Below are 16,538 nucleotides of genomic sequence, written 5' to 3' on the forward strand. Positions count from 1 at the left end.
TAGACTGGTGACTGGGAGTGGCCGCCGAGACCATATAACACCATTCCTAAAAGACCTACATTGGCTCCGAGCACAATTCAAAGTGTTGGTGCTGAACTTTAAAGCCCTAAATGGCCTCGGTCCTGTATACCTGAAGGAGCGTCTGCACCCCCATCGTTCAGCCCGGACCCTGAGGTCCAGCTCCGAGGACCTTCTGGTGGTTCCCTCCCTGCGAGAAGTGAGGTTACAGGGAACCAGCCAGAGGGCCTTCTCAGTAGTGGCGCCTGTCCTGTGGAACGCCCTCCCATCAGATGTCAAGGAAAGAAACAACTATCTGACTTTTAGAAGGCATCTGAAGGCAGCCCTGATTAGGGAAGCTTTTTAATGTCTGATGTTTTCTTGTGTTTTTAATATTATGTTGAGAGCCGCCCAGAGTGGCTGGGGAAACCCAGCCAGATGGGCGGGGTATTCATCATCATCATCATCATCATAATGGCTCCTGGGACCCTCCCCAGGCCACAGCTGCCACACCGTAGCATACAAATGTAAAAAATTGAATACCACACTGCTAAACTGTTACACCAATGTGAGGAAATAGCCATAAGCCCTATGCTAGACACACAAACACACAGAGGCACACAGCAGACAAACTCCGGCTGGTAAATACAACATGTTTTATTTAGGCTGAAATGCTGTTACAGTGACAAAGGCACATTGCGGAAGCAGCAGGGGGTCCTCTGCACACCTGGGTCTCCCAAGGAAGTGCATCAAGACCAGCAGAGGGGTCTCAGTGAAGACAGTTGGTTCCTTAGATTTCCCCACCACTACCTGGAATCAAACTTCTCACCTCGATCCTGAGGTTTGATGTGGAGCTGTCTGTCTTCCCTTTACATCCCAGGGGACAGGGCAGCTCTGATGGTGCAAAATCCTGGGATGCAGATCAGCCTTTGCCTCTGCAGTAAAGTGATTGGGAATGACCTTGCAAATACAGGGGTGCTGGGAAAAGTCTGGAAGCAGAACGAACTGGGCGAAACGGTGTATATACACACACATAAGGATAGTCATATTTTGTATAGGTGGCTTGCATCATCTATTCTGGGCGCAGAGTTTGGAGTCTTTGGTTGCAGATGTTGACATTTTAAGGATAAAGGGGTGACAGCCCTGCCTACAGGATGGGGAACTCACAGCTTCACCAGTGGGCTAAGGGGTTTTCTAAGAGCACTCTAGGGATCCGTTTGGTCTTGGCCACACAGCTTCCGCCAGAACCAGGCCATCTGAATGTCAGCTACACGCTCTCTGCTCCCTGTCTGTTTCACCCAATCCAGAAATCTCCAAAGTCAGCATCAAGTCACTCCTAAAGCAAAGGGCAAGCAAAGTCGGCAGATAAATGCTGCTGTTTCAATGTGAAATAATACTCACATGGCTTCTGCAATAGTAACAATAAGGCTGAATGGAGCGAATGAAGCAGCTCGAGTGTGCAGCTGGAATACAGTGAAAGAGGGAGGGATCTGAGCCCAGCAGGTATACATGAAGCAATGCAGATGGAATAAAAGTGACAGCTATTCCCTACACACAGTGCTCACATGAGAACAAACTCGACCTGAAACAGCGCTACTGCGAAAACACAGCTGGAGAGGCCGGGAAGCAGATTTGAACTCCACGACTACTGGCAAAAGTTTGTTGACAAAGTAATGTAATGAATGAACGGAATGTTGTTTGTGTCGCACCCAGCCCAAAGGATGACATGCCAGCAAAGGATTTTCTGCCCAAGAAAGAGCTACGCATCTGAGAACCTCGCAATTCTTTGGTGTACTTGTTTTAAAGCAAGTTGCTAGACCTCATGGATTTGGATAAATGGTTGGAAACTTCTCTGAGTTTCTTCGCCTCCTGATGTTCGTTCTCATCCCTCTAACATACCGTGTTTTTTGCTCTATAAGACTCACTTTTCCCCTCCTAAAAAGTAAGGGGAAATGTATGTGCATCTTATGGAGCACTTGCAGGCTGCACAGCTATCCCAGAAGCCAGAACAGCAAGAGGGATCACTGCTTTCACTGCGCAGCGATCCCTCTTGCTGTTCTGGCTTCTGAGATTCAGAATAATTTTTTTCTTGTTTTCCTCCTCCAAAAACTAGGTGCATCTTGTGGTCTGGTGCGTCTTATAGAGCGAAAAATACGGTACTTCTTTTAAACTCCAATGATTTGGGAGGGAGGGGAAAAAATCAATTAGCAGGAGGGAAAAGTATGGAAGCATATACAAATATACATCATTAGAAACTCGCAGAGAAGACTTGTTATGTTGAAGCGATATGTGGAATCGACATCTCCTCTGAACCTCATTCCCACAACACTTCCCAAAGAACCAGACATCTTTCTCATAAGAACCACGTAAATTCTAAATAGTCCCCTCTAACCACTAATGATCACGCACATTCTGTGACATCACAGCAGCTCAGCCAAGGTACTTGAGGGGGCTCGCAGACAGCTGACAGCCAATATTTAGGTCAAGGGGGGGGGACAACCTTTCAGAACATCTACATGTTTAATTGCAGCACAGGAAAAACAGCCCAGGAGCTCCAGCTTGAAGGTGTAAAGATTTGGATAACACTGCAGGGACAAGCATCTTTTACAATTCCTGTAATAGTTGTAAAGATATTATAGCGTTGAAAGGTTGCTCACCCATGGCGTAAGCTCTTCAGTGTGTGGCGCAATATATTCCAAAGACTGAATGTGCAAATCCTGAATTTTGAACATGGAACATGCACAGCCCTGCCAGGGAATGCTTCACAGTTCTCCGGAGAACCATTGTGGAGTTAGCTGCCAAGCTGCTCTGCAGCACCTAAGAAAGAGGATGGGGAACCATGCATCCCCTACTTGTCTCTATGGCCGGTTCTCCGGTTTTAGTCCTACTGACTGAGACGCAGAGGCCACGTCTACACGACAGGCTTGAACTGGTTTACCTGTCACTTCCTCTCCCCCTGGAAACTGCAGGTCTGCAACAGGATCTTTAAGGAGATAATTCTCAGCACCCCAACCAAGTGACCACCTGCAGCGTCCTTTGCAGGGAAGCCAGGATAGTATAAACCCCAACAACCCAAAGCAGGTATATGTTCTAAATGGGTTCGTTATGACATGCTCCCAGGTCAAAAGGAGCATCTTGGAAGCATCAAGTGTGAGCAGAACACTACTTTGGTATTCTCAGGAAGGGAAAAGGCTTGCAGAGGTGCAGGGCATGGGAGTGAGGTCTGGAGAATTACAAAAGAGGGCCCTCGGATCAGAGCTAGCACCAAAGGGCAGGCTTCCTATCAGTTGCAGAAGAGATCCAGGGTGCTGCTTGGGGAGAACTGAAGAAGAAGAAGAAGAAGAGTTTTGGATTTGATATCCCGCCTTTCACTCCCCTTCAGGAGTCTCAAAGCGGCTAACAATCTCCTTTCCCTTCCTCCCCCACAACAAACACTCTGTGAGGTGAGTGGGGCTGAGAGACTTCAAAGAAGCGTGACTGGCCCAAGGTCACCCAGCAGCTGCAGGTGGAGGAGCGGAGATGCGAACCCGGTTCCCCAGATTACGAGACTACCGCTCTTAACCACTACACCACACTGGCTCTTAACCACTACACTGCAGCTACGATGCCTTGTAAGAGGGTGAGCCTAAGGCACAGTGTTAGGATAATAAAAATGCAAAACTTTGGCACTGCTAATGCACAGATTGAGGACCAAGCAAGACAGAAAATGTTATTGCATGAAAGCAATTAATGCACATGGTTTTCATTACATAAAAAGCTGCTGCTGGTGGTGGTGGTGGGGAAGTGGGCTGGAGGGGAGCATGATAAAAGGCTGAGGCTAGGGTGGGTGGGGCTGCTCAGGCTTCCCAATGGATGGAATTTACACAAGAGCCTTGTGGCACCTTAAAGGTAAGGGAACCCTGACCATTAGGTCCAGTCGTGGCCGACTCTGGGGTTGCGGCGCTCATCTTGCTTTACTGGCCGAGGAAGCCAGCGTACAGCTTCCGGGTCATGTGGCCAGCATGACTAAGCTGCTTCTGGCGAACCAGAGCAGCGCATGGAAATGCCGTTTACCTTCCCGCCAGAGCAGTACCTATTTATCTACTTGCACTTTGACGTGCTTTCGAACTGCTAGGTTGGCAGGAGCAGGGACTGAGCAACGGGAGCTCACCCCGTCATTCAAACCGCCGACCTTCTGATCAGCAAGTCCTAGGCTCTGTGGTTTAACCCACAGCGCCACCCTTAGAGACTCACAAATTCATGACTCCAGAAAGGCTTGTGCCATAACATTAGTTGGTCTTTAAGGTGTGGTGCAATATTCTGCCTTTGCTTTCGGTGCGACAGACGGGTAACTCAGACAGCCCTCTCGAAATCGCAAGACAAAAACCCCGTGCTATGTTAATTGCGTAATTGCAGCCATCGCCAACCTGGTGCCCTCTGGATGTTTTGGACTGCAACTCCCACCAGGCCAAGCCAGCGCAAGCAACTTCCCCCGATATAAATAAGTCTTGTGTGTTAATTTCAGCAATATATGCATTTCTATGCAGCTTCTCCGCTAACACGTTCATCTTTTTATTTGGCTATAGAACAGAAAAGTGCAAATTTCAAAGGGTGGCTGCGTTTTCGGTTTGCATATTGTTTTGGGGCATGCGGATTAGGTAGATAAGTTCATCTTTAAATGCAAGCTGAAGCAGATTGCTCCCTGATTCCTAACTTCAGGTGCCTTAGTCCAATGCAAGCCTCAAGCCATAGACTGCCCATCTGGACATCAGCCCTTATTCAACTTTCTCAACCACCCCACCCTTGCAAATGGATGGAGATCTTCTTGGCTGTGAGGTCAACTCAGGCCTCTACTTGGCCTTTGGCCAGTAGAAAAAGCATGATGTTTGGAGGAAGCTAAATCCCAGGAGGCCTTGGGGTGTGGCCTCCATCAGTATTCAGGCCTAGGAATGGAGGCTATTTCAGTAGTCAGCACAAACAGGCAGCCAGAGCAATTGGGGTGTGGTTTCTCAAAACCCAGCAGAGGCTTTTGAGGAGTGGATGGGACAGCAGCAGCTTCCTCATTGTGTCGCAGGCCTCCATAGGGAACGACCCTACTTAAGCCCAGAGAAGGCTCCAAGGCATTTGGTTTTCTGAGACAGAGAAAACAGAGCGGCAGCCTCCCTCAGGGATGATAAAAAGTCTAACGCCAACGAAGCAAATGACGATGTCTGTCAGTGGTACCCACCCAAAATCTGGCCTGTGAACGTGAAGGCCAGGTTTCCGCCTCTTGCCTACCGGTAGGGCCGGCTCTGGCTTGAACCCAGCAAATGTGGGCTAAAGCAGAGCTTGCTAAGAGGATCAGAAGAGTCCTGCTGGATCAGGTTCAGTGGCCATCTTGGGTTCACAGTGGCCATCCGGATGCCAATTGGGGAAGCCTGAAAAGCAGGACCTGAGTACAACAACTGGTATTTGAATGCATACTGCCTCTGAGACGGGAGGTAGCAACAGCCATAATGGCTGATGGGGATGGACGGCATTATCATCCATGAAATTGTCTACTCCTCTTTTAAAGCCACCCAGGTTGGTGGCCTTCGCCGCCTCTTTTGTTCCTGTGTAGGAGCTTCCACCCCATATCCCCCATAACACCCCATAACACTTGGGAAGGGTCTCCTAAGAAGCTCTTGCTTCTGCCAACGTCTTCCCAGAAGGTGGGGTGGTTGGGGGAAATGCCTGTTGCATGGAGGCGAGCACTCTTAATCCCATCTCCAGGTGGAAGACGCTTTTGCTTCCCTGGTCTGCAAAGAGGGCCATCTCAAAGGCTGGATTTGAAAGGCCGCCGCCTCAAGCAGGCCTGGTGCCAGGAGGCACTTCCAACATCTGCTGGTCTCCTGCTGGCCCAACTCTCCTTGTTTTCCCTGAGGGTTTTGCACAATCCAGGCAGGCTCTCGCTGTGAGGGCACCCCTCCAATGGGAAATAAGGGAGTTCTTTTAACTTGGTTTATCTATCTAGCCCATGGTTTCTACTTTCCCTTCCCAAGCCAACAAACACCCAAGGCATAATTTTCACTTGCGAGGATGGAAAAGAAACCCAAAGCTCTCTTCTTCCACCAACACTATCTGTTGTCCCATCCGTTTCTTTAGCCTCACCTGGAAATGCTGGTGACCTTCTGCATGCAAAACAGGTTCCTTACCACTGAGCTATAGCTCTTCCCTAGAGGGTCCTGTACTCTGGGCATGTAAAGGTTGCTAGGTGAGCACTCATTCTGTGAACCTTGCTCAAAAAAGTGGACACTGTAGTTGAACCAAGCTTACTGATGGCAGTAGACCAGGGTGGGTCAATGAATACTCTCTCCCTGATTTCTTTAAAGGCTTCCTGGTCAGGTTTGCACGTGGACCTGAGTGTGGACTGATGGTTCTGTCCTTTTCCTTGCCGGTCTTCCTTCACTCCTGCCTCACGTCGCCCCCCCCCCTGACTGATGGAGTCCGGCAAGGAGTAATGGCGGCAGCAACGCCACCAAGGAAACCTTCGACCGTCGCTGTCCATAAGGCCCTGCCGGAATAATGTCCCCGAGCAGCCTTGAGGTGTCCAGCTAGGGAGGTTCAACGTAGAGAAGGTTTCTAATGGAGCCAGAGGAATGAGAAGGGCACACATTGGAGTCTGAGCTGACAACAAGGCCAAGACCCAGTGGAAAAAGGTCAGGATTCTTGGGTCAAGGTTCTCTTCGTTTGTGAGCGGCAAGAGAACAGTCTGAGGCTGGTGCCGAGAAAGCAGGTAGCTGAAGTGTGAGATAACTATTGCTGCAGGGAGCCCTTTTTTTTGAGAAAGGAAGACCTCCTGGGAAAGTCTGGCGCGAGTGAAGGCCAACGGCCACTGGCCCAACTAGGCCTGGGAGAAGGAAGTGGAAACCTGGACCGTGAGACCAACTGAAGTAGTCGAAACGATGCTTGGAGGACTAAGGCCTACGTGAGGAACTGGAGCCTGCTGGAGTGGACTGGAACTTTTCTAGTTTTCTTTTGAGTCCAGTAGGAATGAAGAAGAAGGCAGAAGTGGTGACTGGCTTGAAGGAGGGAGCAGGAAGCAGGATCTGCCATGCTGTGCGAGAATGAGGCCTTCACGAGGGCTTTGAGCCAGACAGGGGTGGAAAATGAAAAGTCGGAGCCAAACCAGGGCCTACTGGAGCAGTTCAAGCCTTGGCGTAGGAATGGAGGCCAGCTTGGGGAGATTCCTTACTCTGCCGACCCCTTCTGCCGACGCTTGGAGGGCGGCACAAGGTGGCGGGGCAGGTCAGAGGGCAGGCCGTGGCCCTCCAGCTTGACCTCAATGAGGTGGCTGGCAAGAGCAAATTCCTCGTCGTCCAGCATGCCATCGCGGTCGACGTCACTGAGCTTCCAGATCTTGCCGAGGACGGAGTTGGGCAGCTTGGTGGTGACCATCCAGTTCTTGGCTTTGGTGCCGCTCAGCTTGCCGTCCATAGGGGACAGGTTGTAGAAGATCTCGTCGTATTTGGGCTTGTCCTTGGTCACCACCCACTCGTCGTCGTCCATGCCCTCGTAGGCCCCCTCGGTCGCTCCTTCGATGAAGGGGCCGTTGCGGGTGCCTTCGAAGGCACCGCCGTGCACAATCTGCTCGGGGACCTCCACCTCCTCCTGGCGCAGGAGGGGCATCAGCTTGGCAATGTCCAGCGTCAGCAGTTCGTCCAAAGCATCCACCATGCGCGGCTTCAGCCCGTGGAATTTGGTGAAGTCGTGCACCATGAGCATCTCCTAGAAAGAATTGGGAGAGGAGGAAGTGGCATAGCTTATGGGACTAGCCCCGTGGTACTCCTGCCTGCTTGAATACAATGCTATGTTCTATATACATTAAGTGATGCTGAACCCCCCCAAAGCTGGGTGACAGGAGCGAGCCAGCAGTAAATCACACTGAGCAGGTCAGAGTTAAAGGTAAAGGGTCCAGTCGTGGCCGATTCTGGGGTTGCGGCGCTCATCTCACTTTATTGGCCAAGGGAACCGGCGTACAGATTCTGGGTCATGTGGCCAGCATGACTAAGCCGCTTCTGGCGAACTGGAGCAGCGCACGGAAATGCCGTTTACCTTCCCGCCGGAGCGGTACCTATTTATCTACTTGCACTTTGACGTGCTTTCGAACTGCTAGGTTGGCAGGAGCAGGGACCGAGGAACGGGAGCTCACCCCGTCGCGGGGATTCGAACTGCCGACCTTCTGACCAGCAAGTCCTAGGCTCTGTGGTTTAACCCACAGCGCCACCCGCGTCCCGCACAGAAGCTGTAATACACCTTTATTCCAGATATACTGTCCTTTTGAGACTTTGGTGAGACGTCTTCCTTTGAGAGGCAGCTTGACGTGCTTTCGAACTGCTAGGTTGGCAGGAGCAGGGGCCGAGCAACAGGAGCTCACCCTGTAGCGGGGATTCGAACCACTGACCTTCTGATTGGCAAGTCCTAGGCTCTTCGGTTTAACTCACAGTGCCACCTGCGTCCCTTAAGTCGGAGTTAACGGTTAGCAAAAACAGGATCTGCACAGGAGTGCCAGTAGGTCTTGCCCACATGAAGCAGTTGCTGAGTGTGAAGGCCTTCTCACAGCTGCCTAAGTCCCCTCTTCTCCAGGGCTTTCCCCAAGCAATCTGAGACTGTGCCTGCATGAAGCTAACTTCTCCTCTCCCTTCTTCATGCCTCTTCTGGTTCTGGGACACCAGGAGGGGAGCTTGTTGCAGAAGGAGGGGGAGACCCCCTGGCTTCTTCAACAGCCTGACACATCTCTGCCTCTCCAGCCTCTGCTTCTGCCTCTGATTCTGGACTGCTCTCTGCCACAGCCTCTTCCCGCTCACTAAACCCTGTTACCTCTTCAGCTTCCCACACTTCCTCTTCCCTGTCTTCTCCCTCTGGCCACTCATTGTCACCACTGGCTCTGAGCCTTCTTCCCCTGGGGGTTCCCCAGCTGGTGCCCCCCTCCACTTCTCTGCATCCAAGCAGCCCATGACACTAGGGGAGGATTCTGCCTGCACACCACCAGCGACATTGGAAGGGACACAGATTCCCTACCCCTGATCCCGAGGTGAGGACCATGGCAAAAAAGTAAAGGAGATGGGATCTGGTACAGTACAGGGAAACTTTTGTTGTTTTGCCTATCATGGCTGCTTCAGATGAGTGCGATGGGAGACAATGAAACTGCCCTCACCTGCATCTTGTTGCAGTCGGGGAAATCGCCCGGCGAGATGTGATGCTCAAGTTGGATCTTGGCGAAGATGACGGGCAGCTTGGCAATCAGCGCTTTCTTCTTGTTGTCCTTGCCAAAAACGGACGGCATCTCTCTCTTCAGGTGGCTGATGATGTGAGCATGAACCTGGGTGGACCGAAGCAGCAGGTTATGAAGATCGGCTCTTAAGAGCAGCAGGTGTGTCTGTCAGGCCATATTCCCACCATGCATTCAAAGGCCTCGGCCCTGTATACCTGAAGGAGTGTCTCCAACCCCATTGCTCAGCCTGGACACCGAGGTCCAGCCCTGAGGGCCTTCTGGCGGTTCCCTCACTGTGAGAAGTGATGTTACAGGGAACCAGGCAGAGGGCCTTCCTGGTAGTGGCGCCCGCCCTGTGGAACACCCTCCCGTCAGATGTCGAGGGGATAAAGAGCTACACAACTTTCTGGAGACATCTGAAGGCAGCCTGTATCGGAAAATTTTTAATATCTAATGTTTGGCTGTGTTTTTACGTTTTGTTGGTAGCTGCCCAGAGTGGCTGGGGCAACCCAGTCAGATGGGCAGGCTATAATAATAATAATAATAATAATAATAATAATAATAATAATAATATGAATGCATTGGATACTGCCCATCAAAATTAATGGGAGCTGTGCCTATTTTGAAGGGTCTGCTCAGACTAATCTTGGATACAACCCCTCTACTCAGGATGAAAGTTAAGATATCGGCTACTTTTAAAATGAGGCTGCATTTTAAATTGCATTTTAATCTGTATTTTAAATTGTCCCTCCCCTTATGTTTTTACTGTGATATTATTATTATTATTATTATTATTATTATTTAGTGCTGAGGGAGTATCTTGTAGCTTTTTTCTGTTCCTTCTTTCTTCGGTATCTTTCTTTTCTTTATTTCCTGTAGATTAATTTGGGTTTTCCTCCCTTATTGTAATGTGAAAACTTCATTCCCCCCCCAAAAAAAAAGATACACTCCCTCGCCCCCCACTTTTTGCTCACCACTGGTTGCAAGGCTGGCCCAAGCTTTTTGGCCACCTGAGGCTAAGGACAAGATAGCGCTGCCTCCTATTCCATGCTCCAAAGCTGATCAAGCTGGCAGGGGGAGGTTCCTTCAGCACTGATGACAGGAACCTGTCCTCCACCACACCTGAGGGTTGCAGGTTGGCTTAGGGAAAGCAGGGCAGGCTTTGCAGCACACGCCTAGCGACTGCCCTCCAACATTGTTTAGCTGTGCACACACACACACACTGGCACTTGCCGCCTTACTCTGACAAACGGTAGGACCGGCCCTGAGTGGCTGAGCTGTCGTGATGTCATGGAATGTCTGCAGACCCTCCAAGTGGGGAGCATGGAGACAAGCAAAAGGTTAAGTGACGTCAGAGCATTTCGGCGCTGAAGAAAGAGGAAGAGGATGCAGAAAGAAGTCAAGGCGGTTAAGTGGGGAAAGAAAGACGTGCCAAAGCAGATATCCTGGACTTGTGCTAGGCAGGGTGTTCTTTCCAGGAAAAGGTGTTTTTACAGGGCCAGGAAGCTTGAGGTGGTAGAAGTCACCGACAACCTTTGAATGCTACCTTCAGGCTTCCAACAAATGCGTTACCAGCCTTCCCCAACTTGGTGCGCATGAAAACTGATCGTGTTCCTTCCAGGACGCGAGCGATGCAGCACTGAAGAAGATTCTAGCATTCGAGAGCAGCCTAAAGCAGGCTTTGCAGTTCTGGACTTCTGGCTAGAAGATGGATTCCCTGGGCTCGCTTCCCCAACCACCGGCGGGATTTATGGCTCAGGACTTTCCTGTGCAAAGCAGCGCAGCTCATTGTCTGGAGAATAAGGAAATCTCCGCGTCGTCGTTGGCTCGGCTCATCAACCCTTGAGGTGGCAGCCAAGCTGGAGCGGCTGACGTCTGGGGCGTGAGAAGGCTCAGAAGCCCAGGCAAGACAGGATGCAGGGGTTGCGGGAGAGAGATGAGCAGAGGAAACGTCCGCAAAGAGCGAGCCAGGAGCCAGGTTGTAAATCCTGTGCTGGGCCTCTGATCAGAAATGGATAAAGCAAGGGTCCTTTCTAATTGTGCATCCTTGATGATTTGTGCTAGTGATGTATGGAAGTGAAGTGAAAGCTGGACCATAAAGAAGGCTGATCGCCGAAGAATGGATGCTTTTGAATTCTGGTGCTGGAGGAGACTCTTGAGAGTCCCATGGGCTGCAAGAAGATCAAACCTATCCATTCTGAAGGAAATCAGCCCTGAGTGCTCACTGGAAGGACAGATCCTGAAGCTGAGGCTCCAAGACTTTGGCCATCATCTCATGAGAAGAGAAGACTCCCTGGAAAAGACCCTGATGTTGGGAAAGATGGAGGGCACAAGGAGAAGGGGACGACAGAGGACGAGATGGTGGGACAGTGTTCTCAAAGCTGCCAGCATGAGTTTGACCAAACTGCGGGAGGCAGTGGAAGACAGGAGTGCCTGGCGTGCTCTGGTCCAGGGGGTCACGAAGAGTCGGACACGACTAAACGGCTAAACAACAACAACAACGATGATTTGTGCTCACGGTGGTGTGAGAGGGCAGTTATAACATCATCCCATTTCAATGCTATTTCCGCCTTCGATCTTTAGCGGGAAAAGTCCCGCATTGCAGGGGGTTGGACTAAATGACCCTCATGGTCCTTTCCAGCCCCGCAATTCTATGAAATCTGTTGACTGAGCATTCATCCTGATTTAGTTTGCGGGGAAGGGATTTTAATAGCTGCAGACGCACCACAAAGTTAAAGCACATGGGCTCTCCCGCAAAGGATATTGGGCCCTACAATTCTCAGCAGCCTGGTATGCCCCAAAGAGGACCTTAAGGTCCATAAATAACAACACTTCAGAGGTCCCGAGCCTCAAGGAGGTTAGATGAGTCTCAACTAGGGCCAGGGCCTTTTCAGCACTGGCCCCGACTTGGTGGAACGCTCTGTCACAAGAGACTAGGGCCCTGCGGGACTTGACATCTTTCCACAGGGCCTGCAAGGTGGAGCTGTTCTGCCTGGCCTTCGGTTTGGACTCACTCTGACCCCTTATATGGGATTTGGTATATATATTTTCCCTTGGCTTTTTTGCTGGCCCATGTAGGACCAGCATGGATAGCTGGCTCGGGTGAATATCTGATGTTTCCTCCCTTTATGGTCTTGATTTATGGGCTACTACTAAAATGAAGTTGCATTTTAAGCCGTATTTTAATTAACTTTTTTTCTTCTTTTTTCTATTATGTTGTATTGTAATTTATGTTTGGTGTTAGCCGCCCTGAGCCCAGCCCTGGCCGGGGAGGGTGGGGTATAAATTATTATTATTATTATTATTATTATTATTATTATTATTATTATTATTGAACTACACTTCCCAGAATTCTTTTTTTTGGGGGGGGGAGTCATGCTTTAAAGGCACAGTGAGTACAGTGGGTCAAAGCAAGCGCTATCGTTCCACGCTTCCCTCCTTGCCAAAAGTCCGATTTTTAGTGGGAAGGTCTGCTGCTCAGGAGCCCCAAATCAGCTTCAATCGTGCAGCCTGAATTTGCCAGCATGTGACTGAATCCCCCCCCCCCCCCCGAAAAAAGTAAGTCTGGACGTGTCCTCAGTCCTCACTCAACTCCAGGGTTGGTGTGCCTGACACTGGAGAAGAATTCACTGCAGAGGCCTTGACGTCCTTCCTTGTACAGCCACCCAGCTGTTTTTTGTGGGTTTGTGTTATTTTCTTTTTCCAAAGCCAGGAGGAAATTGCTACTGGAGGGGCCTTGTAATACAAACCCATCCTTACAGGTGACAGGAAAAGATAAGGCTGAGAAGTCTGGGGGCGAAAACAGAAGCTTCCTGAACTTTTGGGTTACTGCTAGCTCGTTTTCTGGGCAACTGAAGAACCTTGTAAATAATCTGCAAATCTCTCTCTCTCTCTCTCTCTCTCTCTCTCTCTCTCTCTGTGTGTGTGTGTGTGTGTGTGTGTGAGAGAGAGAGAGAGAGAGAGAGAGAGAGAGAGAGAGATGGAGGAGCCAGCAGAAGCAGTGATACCTCTTTGCTGCTGGAATAGATTGGCTAGAATTAATCTGTGCAGTGTTTTCTAAGGGCAAATCACGGCGGCAGCTTCCCATATTTCCAAGTCACATCAATCACACTATACATCGAAAGCACGTGGCTTCCCTCAAAGATTCCTGGGAGCTGTAGTTTAGCCGCTCAGAACTGTAATTCCCAGCCCCCTTAACAAACTATGGCTCCTGGGATTCGCTGGAGGAAGCCATGACTGTTGAAATGCTATAAGAGCGCTTTAAATGCACAGTGCGGACATGACCTAAGTCAGCTATGTATGCCGACAGAGGGGGACATTAAGGAGCTGAAACCTGGGCCGGCCCTGTCGTTGGACAAGGTGAGGCAAACCGCTCTAGGTGGCAGATTTGGGGAGGCCATTTAAGCAAGCGGCAAGCAGCCAATTATCCAGGGCCAAAGGAGATGTGATTATGTGCCCTCTCGTCCCTCCAAATCTTCCGCTGGCCAGAGGTGCCCATCCAAAACATTATTCCAAGATGTGGTGATGCTGTCAGATGAGGATCCCGCACAGTACTGTGTAAGTTATTATTATAATATGAAAATTAGGGATGTTAACCAGTTAAGAATTAAGTAATTTAGTAAGGGCAATTACACACACACACACACACACACACACACACACACACATATTAGTTTTTACAGATAATTTCCAAAAATCATATTACATACATTCTTAACTTATACAATGTTTTGGACTTCCATCAACTGCATCTGAAGATTTTCCAATCTTTTCACTTAATCTGCATTTTATTATTTTCAGTATTACATTTAATACTCCTTCACTAATAATTCTTATCATGGTTTTCTCTGCAATAATTCGCATAATCCTCCTTACAAAACTTCTTGCAATCCCACTAGCGTAATCTGTTGATTACAATTGCTTTTCAAATAATTCAAATATTTACTCCAGTCCTCTGAGAATCTCTGGTCCCGCAGGTAGGGGCACTTACCAGGTCTATGCATAGCCTTCACGCGTTCAGAGTGCTTCCCGTGTATCACAGAAACATAGAATCATAGAATTGTAGAGTCGGAAGGCACCCCAAAGGTCATCTAGTCCAGCCCCCTGCAATGCAGGAATCAGCCTTCCCCAACCAGGCGCCCTGCAGTTATTTTGGACTGCATTTTGGACTTACCATGTTGGCTGGGGCTGATGGGAGTTGAGATCCAACACCCATCACCTCACCATCCATACAATAGTGGTTTGTTGCTGATGCTGTTTCCTTTCAAAGGCCGTGTTCCCTTGGAATTAATCTGCTGGCAACTGCACGCCGGCAGTGGATAGCGACAGAACGTAAGTGGGTTAGGCTGTGTCCAAAACTGAGTGCGGACAGGACCCAAACCAGAAAAAGTGGGTCGCTCCTTCCCTCTCTATCTTGGCCAGTGGCGTAGTGTGGGGGGTGCAGGGGGGGCCGGCCGCACCGGGCGCAACATCTGGGGGGGCGCTCGCACTCGCAGCTCTCTGCCCCTACCTGGCTCACTCACTCTCTCTCACTGCAGTGCTAGCTGTGCGAATCCGATCCGAGCCGCCGGTTCGCCGCCCACTGTGGAGGGGGTGGGTGCCACGTGTGCGGTGCGGAGAGAGGGCGAGGGACTATCTGGGGGAGGGACAGTGCAGCGGCCGCCCAGCGCAGCGCTGAGCGCGGGAGAGAACCACACCAGACCAGACCAGGCAGCAGCAAGAAGAAGCTGGCAGCGGCGGCAGGTTAGGGGTTAGGGGGCGCAAATTACTTGCCTTGCCCCGGGTTAGGGGGCGCAAATTACTTGCCTTGCCCCGGGTTAGGGGGCGCAAATTACTTGCCTTGCCCCGGGTTAGGGGGCGCAAATTACTTGCCTTGCCCCGGGTGCTGACAACCCACGCTACGCCGCTGATCTTGGCAATGGTAGGGCGGAAGGCAGGGGTGCCAACAGCAGTTGGAGTCAGTGCCAGCGACAGGCAGAAGCAGCCGATTCTAGATTGGTACCCATCTTCTCTGCCAATTTCTACTGAAATGGAGGAGGGGGAAGATGACAGGCTGTGCTACCTTCTGGATTGGTCAAAAGCAAGAGGGCAGAGAGGTGTGGGGCTGGCTGCAGGCAGGCTGAAGTTGGTAGGGCAGTGGCCCCCACACCCCCATGGAGCAGCCTCCAGGGACTCAGACCCATGCCTGGCTTGCTAAAAGACTGTCTTTCTGATGGGTCAGAAAATAGCTACTGCTGTTTGTGAGACGTGGGAGCCAGGATTTGATCTATGGCTAGGACGGATCTTTGGGTCAGGCTTCTACCCATCTCCGCTACTCTGCGTACCCAGAGCAACAGGCCTGAGAGGAGAGAAACGAGGCGGCGTCATTCATCTAATTAAGACGGCGGAAGATGCCACCTCATCAGGAACGTGCTTAACGAGAAAACCAGAGCAAAACACAGAGGGAAGCGTTGGGAAATAGGAAAGGGGTGGTCGAGCCCATAAACACATTGTACCCTGAAGCACAATGCGGGCTTCCTCTGCGGGGACGGGGCCATTGTTCGGAGGCGCAATAGAGTCCCTTCCCAATTGCTCGGGAGAACAGGAAAAGCAGCAATTAAAAACTGGGCGTCGGGACAAGCCGCGGTCTCCTGCGACGGAGAAAAAGGGGAATGGGGGTGGTTTAGGGCCCCTCTGCAAGTGTGATCGTATTACTTAAGGTCAGTCCTTTCAAAAAGGAAAAGCGGTGTAGTTGGAGACAGCGGAAGGAGGGCACTTGTAGGATGAAGCACGGCATGGGAGTCCATCCTCAGTATGGGTGAAGAGAAGTTCAGTAATGCATCTGGTGCATTAGCCAGATGGGTAAAGCCTGCCATTGCATGTCCTCTCCCCACAACCCCATTAAAACTCCGTATTTTCTCACTGTGTAGAGCATCAGCCAAGCCCTTCCTTCAGTCACAAACATGTCTGCAACGCTGGAATATCCTTCCATTCAATAATGCTTGCCATCTCCACCTAGCTGTGGTTGCAATGGGAAATTACCACACTGGCCAACAGTTCTGCAGTCATTAATATAGTGGTACCTTGGGTTAAGGACGCGGGTGGTGCTGTGGGTTAAACCACAGAGCCTAGGACTTGCCGATCAGAAGGTCGGTGGTTCGAATCCCCGCGACGGGGTGAGCTCCCGTTGCTCGGTCCCTGCTCCTGCCCACCTAGCAGTTCGAAAGCACGTCAAAGTGCAAGTAGATAAATAGGTACCGCTCCGGCGGGAAGGTAAACAGCGTTTCCGGGCGCTGCTCTGGTTTGCCAGAATTGGCTTAGTCATGCTGGCCACATGACCCGGAAACTGTAC

At 50.6% G+C, this 16,538-nt stretch overlaps 1 protein-coding gene across 1 annotated transcript in view; it reads right to left on the bottom strand.

Annotated features, from left to right (window-relative positions):
• Positions 1–636: 636 nt before the first annotated feature.
• EHD2 (EH domain containing 2) overlaps positions 637–16,538 on the bottom strand; it is a 57,330-nt gene continuing 41,428 nt past the window's right edge. The window contains exons 5-9 of the mRNA XM_083627435.1: positions 9,152–9,316; positions 5,452–7,722; positions 3,590–5,393; positions 2,153–3,319; positions 637–1,866 (exon numbers count right to left, since the gene is read on the bottom strand). Coding sequence (XP_083483561.1) covers positions 7,186–7,722; positions 9,152–9,316 — 702 coding nt within the window. The 3' untranslated portion in view covers positions 637–1,866; positions 2,153–3,319; positions 3,590–5,393; positions 5,452–7,185. The remainder of the gene's footprint in view (positions 1,867–2,152; positions 3,320–3,589; positions 5,394–5,451; positions 7,723–9,151; positions 9,317–16,538) is intronic.

The sequence above is a fragment of the Podarcis filfolensis genome, assembly GCF_964270895.1.
Source record: "Podarcis filfolensis genome assembly, chromosome: 8".
Taxonomy (NCBI): domain Eukaryota; kingdom Metazoa; phylum Chordata; class Lepidosauria; order Squamata; family Lacertidae; genus Podarcis; species Podarcis filfolensis.